The sequence below is a fragment of the Terrapene carolina genome, unplaced genomic scaffold (assembly GCF_002925995.2).
Source record: "Terrapene carolina triunguis isolate 2854851 unplaced genomic scaffold, T_m_triunguis-2.0 Scaffold68, whole genome shotgun sequence".
In the NCBI taxonomy this organism is placed as follows: Eukaryota; Metazoa; Chordata; order Testudines; family Emydidae; genus Terrapene; species Terrapene triunguis.
Window position 1 is genome coordinate 60,775,677 of NW_020664419.1, and position 13,359 is coordinate 60,789,035.

General features: G+C 41.5%; 1 protein-coding gene across 1 annotated transcript in view; it reads left to right on the forward strand.

Annotated features, from left to right (window-relative positions):
- Nucleotides 1-13,359, forward strand: part of LGR5 (leucine rich repeat containing G protein-coupled receptor 5) — a 134,578-nt gene that overhangs the window by 59,840 nt on the left and 61,379 nt on the right. The window contains exon 2 of the mRNA XM_026648802.1: nt 2,158-2,229. Coding sequence (XP_026504587.1) covers nt 2,158-2,229 — 72 coding nt within the window. The remainder of the gene's footprint in view (nt 1-2,157; nt 2,230-13,359) is intronic.

The window sequence follows — 13,359 nt, forward strand, 5'->3', positions numbered from 1 at the left end:
GGGGAGGGCGCCGGGGGGGGAGGGCGGCCAGAGCGCCGGGGGGAGGGCGGCGAGCCCGGCCGTGGCCCCGCTCTCCCCGGGGGCCGGAGCGCCGCGCCGCCCCCCTCCAGGTGCTGCCCCAAGCACAAGCTTGGTGGGCTGGTGCCTGGAGCCGGCCCTGCTGGTGCATGTCCACAGCAGGCACAAGGAATGAAAGCTGTTTGCCTATATTCTGACCCTCTAAGATGTTGCAGACAAGCCAGTCTGTAGGGTGCTTGTGACAGGTATTACCAGCTGCGCCCTAGGAGTTAGGATAGGTGAGGTCCTCAGGGTTGTACTTGTATCATCCCTGCTGTGCAGATTAATCCTACTATTAAGAGGAATCAGTTAGTCAAGAGAGCTAGGCTTGGTCTGTGTTAGCCAGAGCTCACATTAAAGCTGTTTTTGTAGTATATCCAATATACGCGCCTGTTTCAGGTGTCATCAGCATTTGGCCTTTAAAATATAAAATATGAGCAAGAATATTTATTTACAAAATCCCATTAAGATCTATGTAGAAAATGCATGCACCAACTGATTTTGCTTAACATAATGCTTTGTACCTTATTATTCGTTAATCTATAATTCACTCGACTGATGGGATTTCAGCATCTATATTTTTGTTCCTTTGCCAAAATAAATCTTTTATTCCTTTGCCAAAATGAAAGAGTAGTCCCCTACAAATGGCATGAAAGAATTTGGTGATGAAATATTACAGTAAAAATGTGAATTAATAACTAAAGTGCTTCCTGATTAATCACTTTGATTTTAAAGTGAATACACAGAAGCCTACTTCTATGAGCGATTTGATAATGGTTGTGAAATATTAACACAGTTCCCTGTTATTTTAGATTCTATACTCCAACTATATTTTTCAATTGTACATTTTCAGGGAAACATCAATACAGTAGAAGATCAAATATACTGAAATTAAAAGATTGATGGCTGAAAACATTTATTCTATAATGCAAAACAGGTGGTGATTAATAGGAATTTTAAATGTCCACATACATAAATTCAGATCATTTGCTTATCTCAGGATCTCCCAGATGCTGGAAAAGAAAAATCAGTCATTGAAAAATCATATAAAGTAATTAGATACTATTAGGGGCACTTTTAAATAACTTATTAAAAATGGGAGGTAGCATAAATACTTGCATACAATATACAGGTGTGAAATATGTTTTGATTTTAACCATGCTATTCCTATTTTAGGATGTCCTCATATCTTGTCTACTGTATTTTATTATGCAATCTATTTTATTACATTTACTCTTGTGGTAAGCCAACTCTGATGATACTGTAGAAGTATGGGAAAGACTGATAGAAACCTATACAAATAAAAACAGAATAAAATTTAATTACATGGAACTCAGCCTAAAACAGAAATTGATTGAGTTCTGACCAGAGTTTTGAAGGCTAGTGGTTTCCTGTGCCAGGAACTACTGTGGAACCCCACCAGGAAGTGTGCTACAGAGCAGGATCACATTACACCCTTGTTTTATGGTTCATTTCACTTATTTAATGCAATTTGAGAACCTGTAAAAGGAGCATGTTAAAAAGAGGAATGTATTTTTTATTCCATTTCTTTTAATCAAAATATTTATTTTTACAAGATACCTAAAGTAACTTAGGACAAAATCAGTAGTACTGTACATCACGTTATATTACAAAAGCAGTATATTCCATATTCATGAAATGTCAATACAAATGCAAATTTCTTATTTTTGTACAGCTTAGTTTTTCTACTTTTAGTAACCCATGAATATGCTACAGTCTTAAAACAACAAACGTATTTCCTTTCCTTTTATTATTCCGAATAAATGGTAATATGGTATAGTGGTTTATTAAAGTAACTTCAACTAAAAAGATTGTTTAGCACACCAGCTTATTTATAGAGCACAAGGAAACATTCCTGAATCTTTGGAAAGTGGATGTGCTACAGCATATATAGTTTGTTTGACAAAACTGTCTACTTAAGAAAGAAAAATGTTTAAAATGCTAACTAGATAATGATTCATCAGTCATGGCAGAGGAACTAATTTTTGTTAATGTACTACTTAAAAATGTGTGGAATGAGCAGCTGGATACCACACTTGTGGCATGCCATACTAAGGCTCTGTCTGTTTTCCCCTACAGTGATCTCAGTATGAACAACATCACTAAGCTGCCCTCGAACCCCCTGCACAATCTCCGCTTCCTGGAAGAGCTGTAAGTATCATTGTATCCTTGATGGGCATAGTCAGCACCAGACACATTCCTGTGTTTGTCTCTCATACGTACTGTGGGAACCAGATAAAACAGTGCAGGAAAGCTGTCAGCTCTGACACTTTTGGCACATGCGGAAACACTTAGTTGAAAAAACCAATTGCTTGTGATTCTGGAAATGAACTTATAAAAGAGTTACCATGAGCCTACAACTTCTCTAAGCAGAGACAGAGCCAAACAAATTAAAAATTTTAAACAAGGGCTGTGTAAAAGAGCTGGATAGCTTTTTGGAAATAGTTAAGCAGCAGGATATTAAAAGTTTGAATACTGGCTCATGTTTATTAAAATAGCAAGTAAAGCTATAATCAAAACCTGCTGCCTGGTTCTGCCTATGTCAAGGACAATTGAGTCCACATTTCATAGCATCAGGGCTTCTTGTCCTAATCACTTTTAATTACTGTTTCCTTACTCTTAAATTTAGCATCCCTCAAGGCTGACTAAAACACCAAATCCTACAAAGATCTTAGAGCTATGCCATCCAGTACTTTCTGTAAAAGAAAAAACAATGTACAATGCAAAAACTAGCTAATCAAACACAGCTTCAAAAGAGGAATGGGATTGGAAGTGATGATGACTAACCATAAATGAAAGGCACTCTGTGTGCAGGAGACCTGGATGTGGCAATGTACTTAGTTATTATGATCTAGGCTTAAAAGTCATCTTCAAGCTCTCATTCCATAGTGTGATGGAGAATCAATGGCTAATGCACCATATACTCTGTGGGAAGAGGCTGACACTTGCAGTTACAGGAATTCTCTAAAAAGTTGATTAAAGGAACTATTTAGGCATTGGCCCCGATGAAACATAGAATCATAGAAATATAGGAGTAGAAGGGACCTTGATAGGCCATCTAGTCCAATCCCCTGCGCTGAGGCAAGACTAAGTATATTACATCTTAAAAACCTCCAATGATGGAGATTCCACAACTTGTCTAGGTAATTTGTTCCAGTGCTTTACTACCCTGACATCTTCCTTTATTAGCCCCTATAGCCAGGGCCCCATCTTTTTCACTGATTTTAACTGCTAGTACACCACAAAATCCACTTGGGACATGGAAAGTTATGATGGTACCGCCACACGAAAAATTCATTTTAAAGGTAAAAGAAATGTACAGTAGTAACCCTATTTTCAGACTCCATTAAGCTAGAATATTACTTCAGAACTATTAGTGTCCTCACTAATGGCCAGTTATATGCTGCCACCTCATCCTTCAGGCTGGCATTTCAAAAAGCAAAACAATGTGCTCATTAATGGCCAATGGAATTGCCCTCTGAAAGCTTAGAAGAACAGAAGACGCCTCGTAAATCACTTCAAAAACTATTCCATTTACAAACAGTTTTCTTTTTTCCCCTAACTCTATCTTTTTTGTTTTATTACCACTAACATTTGCATGGAAACAAAGTATATCTTTTCAGCTTCATCTGCTCCTTCTACTTATTGCCCGTTTTAAGTAATAATCAACTGTGATACTATAATGTGGCCATTACATATATGCTGTCACCAGCAAAGTATTATGATATCAAATACATATGAGGTGGGTTGTGCCACCAAAGCTCTGTTTCTAGATTGTGTCTTAGTTACTGTTTGTCCAATTTCCTCTAAACTGTCATAACCCTCCTAACCGTTCCCAGCCCCAAACTCTTTCCTTTTTTCCAGACACCTCAGAAATAAATGTTTTAGTTTTCTCTGTAAACACAGAAGCTGATTCTCTCCAAGTAGCAGGTTAGGGTGTTCACTGGCTTATACCATCACAGACCAAGGAATATGATTCCAGTGGAAAGGTGCCCATTCTCTTCGTTTTTCTGGGGCCCTCTCTTTTTCCCTTGTTGATACTTCCTCTCTCTTTCTGCCAATTGCTGTTGTGGTTCTATCCCAGTGTTAGGTAGGAGGGACATATGGGGCATGGTTGTTACCCTTTTCTCTGAGGCCAAGCACACTGCCTCTGGGATATCCCTAGTTTTCATTAGCATTGGGACATCAAAATTCTCAAGGATCCTTTGCAAAACTAGTCTCTTGCATGATTCTCACAGTAACATGTTATAAAAATAAACAACATCTTATAATATATCTGGTTAGGAAGACAATTCAGCATGAAGGATATTGAATCTAAGAAGTTAGACATGTAAATGGCATATTAGCTCATCTAGTTTATCTCCTTACTAATACAGGATTATTCCCACTCCAGTCTAAATTTCAATGCTCTGAACACTGGGGCTTCCATTACTCTTTGGGAGATTATTCCGCAATATTAATGCATTTCACTCACTGTCAGGAGACTTTTCCGACATTTTCCTTCTTCATTTCTTACTATTACCCTTTGTCCCAAACTAAATAATTCTATTTCCTCCTTGCTGCTAACACTGTTCAGCTATTTATACTATTATCATTTTCTGATACTCTTAGCCAAGCTATAAAAAGTTAAATATTTATATTAATTTAAAATATATCCCAATAACGGCCCCACACTGTTTGAAACCCTACTGAGGTCATCAAATGTATTTACTTATTATTTGTTTGGCACTGAAAACGTTCATACTGGATATCTCATTATGAGCCTCATTCAATGCTCATTGAAGTCAGTAGGTGTCTTTCCATTGACTTCAACAGGCTTTGGATTAGACACTATGTATAGAAATTCACTATGCTTAAAAAGTGTTCTTTTCAACACTTTCAACTGTTCAATAAATAAGTACAAGAGTCTTTTTAGAGAAACCTGTAAACAGAGCTAAGAATGTTTATAGAGCCCTGCTGCCCATCACCTAGGAAGTGAAGCAGAAAGTAGAGACATCTGCTACTGTAGACCTTATCGCATTAAAAAGAAGCAGTTCTTATCTGCAGCTTGGAATAGCAAATGAGATCCTTTATTTAAGTGTCAGTATGGATCTCTGCAGGGGACATTGGCTGGTTAGGAAAGTTACAGTGAGTTGGGATTGCAGGAGTCTGCATAGAGAAGGGACATAAAAGGAGAAACATTATGGAGCCTGTCCTGTATTGGAGCGGGGCAGGAAGCAGAAAAAGAGATGAGGATGTAGGGAAAGTATCAGCAGCATTTTGTAGGTGCCAGAGGTGTAGGGGTGTGTGTGTGTGTGTGTGTGTGTGTGTGTGTGTGTGTGTGTGAGACAGGGGATGCAGCAGAGGAGGAGCCTGCTGTGTGCTGTTGGATAAGAGGAGGGAAAGGAGCTGCAACATGCTAAGGTTATGGTAGGTAGGGTGTATGTATCACATACCCAACATACCATTCTGCAATGTTTCTTGTTCTGAGCAATCCTGCCTCACACATCGCCACCCAAAATATGTTGAGATTTTGTTCAATAAGAAAATTAAACCAACTGTATTAAAACCAAAACCAAGACCTATGAATGAATGTTATTCACCTTGTGCCTCAGGGCTGGATCCTGACTCTCCACTAAAGCAGAGCTTAGGCCTTGTCTACACCTCAGGGGAAATTCTATCTAAGCTACACAATTTGAGTTATGTGAATAGCGTAACTCAAATTGACATAGTTTAGATCTACTTCCCACGGGGTCCACACTACATGACATTGACTGGAGACGCTCTCCTGTCAACTCCCCCTACTCTTCTCGATCCAGTGGAGTACAGCATTGACGGGAGAGCGATCTGCAGCCGATTTAGCAGGTCTAGTGAAGACCTGCTAAATTGATCGCCGATGCATCGATCGCTGCTCATCGATCCCCCAGTTAACGTAGACAAGCCCTTAGAAACTCTGCAGGAGCAGATCTTCTTTCAGTGCAGCCCTGAGGGACATAATTGGTTCTTTCATTAACCCAGAGTTTTGATTAACTAAAGTGTGAAAATTTGGGATTACGCTGTGTTCTGGAGGGGAAATGTGCCCCAAAATGTTTGTAAGCATTGTTTTTCTCTGAAAACTGATCTCTACAATGCTGTCCAGAAAGCTGAGTTTTGAGGAGGTTCATTTCTTTGCACATACAATGGGCCTGTTTGGGCCTAATTTTTTGCTTAAATGTATGAGGCGGATGACAGATACACCAGTGTAAATTCAGAATAACTCTGTGGATTTACACCAATAGAACTGAGGCTACGTCTACACTATGATCTGGGGGAGGGTGATTCCCTGCTTGTGTAGCCGAGACTCATGCTAGCTCGAGTCAATGAGAACTAGTGTGAGTACAAATAGTGTAGCCACAGTAACTGAAGCAGTGGCGGCACAGCTTAGCCATGCCAAGCACAAACCCACCTGAATTACCTGGGTATGTACTCGGCACAGCTAAGCTGTACCATTGCTGCTTGTGCTACTGCATCTATGCTACTATTTATATTTGCACTCACTCTTATCAAGTTACCACAAGTATGTGTATGCAAACTGGGAATCACACCTCAAATTTGTAGCGTAGACGTAGCCTGAGACCCACTTACTGATCTCAGTGGGGTTGCACAGGATGTAAACTGAGGCAAAATTTGTTCCAGAATGTCTATTAGTATTCATGTATCAATACATTACCTTAAGATGTAAAAAAGATATGAACGTTATATCTGTTGCTAGGCCAAAACATGAAATTTTAGGTGCATCACCACCTAGGCAGGTGTCTTAAAGGGATAAGATGGAGAACTGTGTGTAAATACGGACATTGTGAGCAAAACTTCAAAATACTGCCTGAAATTTGTTTTATTTACTGAATGAATGTACCTATAAAGACTAAGGAAGAAAGAACACGGTTAAATGAGACATATCTAGTTTCCTTTCATATACTGAAAAAATTGTTCTTCCTAAGCAAAGTAGGCTGCAGACAGGCAAAGGTCCAAGTGATTTTTAGTACACTGCTATTATTCAACAACTTAAGGCAGGTGCTTTTAGCAAAACAACAGGCAGGGGCGGGGGAAACAAACCCCAAGGGATGTTCTATTACTCTGAAATCATTTTGTAAAAAAAGTAAGACAGTTTCAAATAACATCCATTTGCAAAATTACATGACAAAGGCACCTTACAGTTAATTCTAACCTGCATGCAGGTGCAAAGTGATTTATTGAAGCCTGTATTACTTTTTAAAAAACTTGAAGAGGCTTACCATCATCTCAGAAGTTTTTCAGGTTGCCCGCTGTATTATTACAGCTATTACTGAAGAATTTAGTGTGTGACTTGTGTGTGCTTTGAGACATTTTGTCTTCGTGATAGTCAAAATGTACAATGAAAAGCATAAGATTTCAGGCACAAATGCCTTTAAAAAACATACTGTGTTATTGTAATGAAATACAAAATTACACAAATGCAATACAAAATCAGGAACATATGTGGACCCTGATTCTCATTTACTTTAAGACCCCTTCACACTGTCAGAGTGGTGCAAAGGGACCTTTGTGTAAACGAAAATTACACCCGCGGCCTAAATTATCAGGACATGATCAATCACCACTTGTTCATCTTATTCATAAATGATCTGGAGAAAGGGGTAAAAAGTGAGGTGGCAAAGTTTGCAGATGATACTAAACTGCTCAAGATAGTTAAGACCAAAGCAGACTGTGAAGAACTTCAAAAAGATCTCACAAAACTAAGTGATTGGGCAACAAAATGGCAAATGAAATTTAATGTGGATAAATGTAAAGTAATGCACATTGGAAGAAATAACCCCAACTATACATACAATATGATGGGGGCTAATTTAGCTACAACGAATCAGGAAAAAGATCTTGGAATCATCGTGGATAGTTCGCTGAAGACGTCCACGCATTGTGCAGCGGCGGTCAAAAAAGCAAACAGGATGATAGGAATCATTAAAAAGGGGATAGAAAATAAGACGGAGAGTATCTTATTGCCCTCATATAAATCCATGGTACGCCCACATCTTGAATACTGCGTACAGATGTGGTCTCCTCATCTCAAAAAAGATATACTGGCATTAGAAAAGGTTCAGAGAAGGGCAACTAAAATGATTAGGGGTTTGGAACGGGTCCCATATGAGGAGAGATTAAAGAGGCTAGGACTTTTCAGCTTGGAAAAGAGGAGACTAAGGGGGGATATGATAGAGGTATATAAAATCATGAGTGATGTAAAGAAAGTAAATAAGGAAAAGTTATTTACTTGTTCCCATAATACAAGAACTAGGGGCCACCAAATGAAATTAAGGGGCAGCAGGTTTAAAACAAATAAAAGGAAGTTCTTCTTCACATAGCGCACAGTCAACTTGTGGAACTCCTTGCCTGAGGAGGCTGTGAAGGCTAGGACTATAACAGGGTTTAAAAGAGAACTGGATAAATTCATGGAGGTTAAGTCCATTAATGGCTATTAGCCAGGATGGGTAAGGAAGGGTGTCCCTAGCCTCTGTTTGTCAGAGGGTCGAGATGGGTGGCAGGAGAGAGATCACTTGATCATTGCCTGTTGGGTTCACTCCCTCTGGGGCACCTGGCATTGGCCACTGTCGGTAGACAGGATACTGGGCTAGATGGACCTTTGGTCTGACCCAGTACGGCCATTCTTATGTTTATTGTTCCCCTTTCCTCTCTTCTCTCATTCTGTTTGTTTTGTCTTTCGGGGGAGAGATTTTTAAAGGTATAAATGGGAGTTAGATGCCCAATTCCCATTGACTTTGAGTGAGAGTTGGGCATCTAACTGACCCTTATACCTTTGATAATCTGGATTAGAAACTCTTTGAGGCAGGGACAGACATGCTTAATTTTTCATAAAATCATAGATTCCAGGACCAGAAGGGATCACTGTGATCATCTAGTCTGACCTCCTGCATAACACAGGCCAGAGAATTTCCCCAAGATAATTCCGAGAGCAGATCTTTTAGAAAAATATCCAATCTTGACTTTTTGTCAGTGATGGAGAACCCACCACGACCCTTAGTAAATTGTTCCAATGATTAATTACTCTCACCATTAAAAACATACACCTTATTTCCGGTCTGAATTTGTATAGCTTCAACTTTCAGCCATTGGATTGTGTTATAACTTTCTCTGCTAGATTGAAGAGCCCATTATTAAATATTTGTTCTCCACGTAGGTACTTATAGACTGCAGTCAAGTCACCCCTTAACCTTCTCTTTGTTAAACTAAAAAGATTGAGCTCCTTGAATCTATCATTATGAGGCAAGTTTCTTAACACTTTAATCATTCTTGTGGTTCTCCAGAGAACTCTCTCCAATTTATCAACATCCTTCCTGGAAGAAGAAAAAAAACTTACTAGCAGATCCAGGAACAGAACCCAGGTCTTCTAACTACTAGTGTAGGGCCTGCTGTACCACACCATGCTGCTTCCCTCCCTTGCTATTAGTTGCCATTGTGGGCACTACTGAGAATTACTTGTATTTAAATAACTGGAAAGCATGATTGTCCGGCTATACCGAAAGAAGGACAGGAGACACTTGATATGGATTTAATCAGGCTGCAACTTTATTATTAGATGGTCTGGGACTACCTAGCAGATAAAAGTGTACAATGCAGGTAACCCCATGTTTATTCCATGATTACCCGGGGGGCTTTTACCAGCTCCCCCTCTTTTTCCTTCCAGGTCCCTGCAGCAAATCCATTGCTAGGACCTTAGCATCTACCCCGCCCCCCTCGTAGGAGGGGTAAGGTGGGCTATAAGAAAGGGGGGTTGGCACTAGGGTGACCAGATCACCCAGGTCAAATATCGGGAGGCGGGGGGGGGGGGGGGGAGGGAAAAAGAAAAAAAACACAAAACGGAAGAAAAAAAAAAAAAAAAAAAAAAACCCATTCCTCCTCCCTCTGCAAGCGCTGGAGGGAGGCCCGGGAGAAATAGGGGAGCACGGGGCCGGGGTGAGTGTGAGTCCGGCCTGGCCCCGAGCAGGCAGGACTTGGGCGCGGTACCTGGAGGGAGAGCAGGGGAACGAACGGGGCTGCCGATGCCTCCGCCCCGGGGCCGCCCGCGGGATTGCACCAGCTGGGCAGCCAGCCCAGACACGACTGGCCAGGGGCTGGGTGCAGCGTGCACGCTGCTGGGTCCCTGCAGCAGGCCCGGGCTCGGGGGGTTTGGGCCCAGGTGCCAGAGCTGCAGCCGCCGAGCTTGGCCATCGGCTGTTTCCTCCCCCCGCGGCAGTGGGAGCTGCAGCAGCGGCTGCTCCCGAGTCCCACTGCCTGGCCCCGCGGGCTGCCCCCCTATTCTCCCTCCAGGTACCGCCCCGCCCGAGTCCTGCCTGCTCCGGGCCAGGCCAGACTCACACTCACCCCGGCCCCGCGCTCCCCTGCGTCTCCCGGGCACGGCGTGCTTGGGAAGAGGCAGGGATTTGGGGAGGGAGCCAATGGGGGAAGGACGGGGCGGGGATGGGGCGGGGATTTGGGGAGGGAGCCAATGGGGGAAGGAGGGGGCGGAGTTGGGGCGGGGGGGCATGAGCCCTTCCGGGCTCCGCCTGTGCGTGGGAGCCTTGTTTGTTTAACCAGTGTCCTGACCTAACATTGGTTGGGACGCGGGACAAAGAAGCAAATATCGGGACAGTCCCGATAAAATCGGGACGTCTGGTCACCCTAGTTGGCTCCCTGCCGTTCCAACCATATGAGTCCCAAACTCCACACCATTCCGTTCCATTAATCAGCACCTCCTTTTTAAGTCCTTTACCAGGCTATTTATCTGGTCACTAGATGCCTTCCCTATGGAGGCATCTGCCCCACACTTACCAAATAAGTTGCGACATATAGCCTACCACATCTTTTGTGCTCATTGTAATAAGTGTTCCCTAACACCCACTGTGGGGGAAGGCGGAAAAAAACACTCAACCGAAGCCAATATGGTGGTGAGGGAAAAAATTCCTTCCCAGCCCCCCTATAAAGAAGTGACTAGCACAATGCCCACAGCAGGTTCAAACCCCACCTGCTAATCACACTTCAAGGGTAAGGAGGGTGGATGCTGCCTTGCCTGCTGCATGCAGAATGGGTTTTCCAATACCAGAGCTTTCACCTTTAAAGCCTTCTGACCTTACATTCCAAGGGGATGAGTCAGCGCTGCAAAGCTGACCAATACACCTTTTTGCAGCAGTTTCTGACCTTGTCCCCCTTCCCCGGCATAAAGCACTACCGCCTTCCTCCGGCAAGCCTAGACAGCAGCCCTCCTGCTTTCAGTGCAGGGCGGTCATTGTCCAGCTATACCGAAACAAGAACTGTATTATTAGATGTCTGGGACTACCTGGTAGATAAAAGTACAGTGCAGGTAACCCCTGTTTATTTTTCATTTACTTCAGTGAGCTTTGGACAAGCCCCTAAATGCCAAAAACCTTTCCCACAATGTGAATCTGTGAAGACTTAAACACTAAAGGCATACGTGTAAAAAACCTGCAATCAATATGCCAAGCAAAAAGAGAAAAAATGAACAAATATAGTCTACAGGTCTTAAATCATATTGTTCTGGTTCAGCTCTCCCATATGTGTCAGTTTTACAGCACTGATTCCAATGGACTTACTCGTGATTTACAGCAGCGTAAATAATTTCTATCAGCCTATATGTTTCTCAGTAATTTTCATTGCAAATAACTTATTGTCTCATATACAGTTGTAACACTGCATGTATCATCACATGCTCTACTCCTTGTAGTCTGGGAATTTGATTTCACTTTTAATAACCCTGCATAGAAAGATGTGAACAGTTTAGAATATAATGTTGTGTTTCATTTGTAATGTTTATTGATGAGACATATCTGTCACCAGGCAGGCAAACAGCCAGTGATACATCGTAAATTCCATAAGACAGACTTTGTTGATAACACAGGGCAATGTCTCCACAACCTTGTTTTAATACAGACAAAGAGGCACTAAAAGTCCTTGCCCAGGAGAGCACAACAGTCATTTTGAAATTAACCATTCTTCAATAAAAGTAGTAGAGAGGTAGTGGCTCAAATAATAATGTGGACTAATTGGCAGAAATTGAGGTAGATTTTTTTTTGTAGTTTTTATGCATACACTGAATCTGACTCACTAGAAATGAATGTGCTAGTCATTATTCATAATGAACTATAAGATGAAGATTCACATCAAGCAATCCAAGTATAATTATGAAAGCTACAAAAGCAAATATTAACTCCTATTCACAATCTATCAAGATGGCCTAATGATTCTAGAACTAACCTACTATTGTAATTTTCCACTGTGTCATGGACGTTTCATGAGCTTGATGCCACTTTAAACCGGGACATGGTAAAGTTAGCTGACTACTGTAAAAGACTTGGCGCTTCCAGCCAAGCACCATAAAAACAGGCTCCAGTTTGTTCCATCTTCATCATGCTAGCGCAACCTGAGAACTGAATGTTTATCCGAATGGTCAGAAGATGAAGTATGAATTTTCTACTTTCTTGTAGTTGTAAAACAATTATCTGTTAATTCAGCCAAAATCATGTTTACATCTCCCACATTCACAAGCCTGGAAATTTGGCAAAAGGCATCCAAAAAGAGTCATTTTTCACAAGTTTTTTTGAACTTCAGAACACAAGTGCATACACACCATTCCTGCTGGAGGCAGTGCCAGTGGTAACATCTCTAATATGCCCTGACTGTGGCTTCATTTTGCTACCCATCACTGTGCAATAGCAACTACATAACACCAGAATTTTGGCCCTACACAGTCTCCATCTTTAGCACATAGCACGGAAATGACAAAAACAATTGCCATACTTTTCTGTCCAACTATCTTCATAACAGTACACTGCATTTCAATGTACTTATGCTACTGTTGACATTATACATTATTCCCTTACTGTTGATACTGCCACCAGGGATGAAAACAATAGGTGCTCAGAAATCTGAAGTACACTCTTTAAGGCTAGCCCAACAAATTAGAACCAAAACTCAGGATTTGGATCAATCTGACCTAGCATTTATTGTTACATGTAAGTGTTAAACTTAGAATAAGAAGTTCCAGCAAGTCTGAGATTATTGGCTGGCTGATTATTAGTGATAATACTTTCCAAATATAAAAGTAAACTTGAATCTCTTGTTTCCTAGGTCTGTGGGATCTTATGTAGGAGATGAGTTTAGAGCCTGGGGTAGAAAGAATTATGATGCTTACTTGAGAGTACTCAAGTTTTTTGCCTTCCTCCGCAGCATAGGGCAGGGGTCTCAAGCTGGAGGATTCTCTGCAACTTGAAGTCTTCA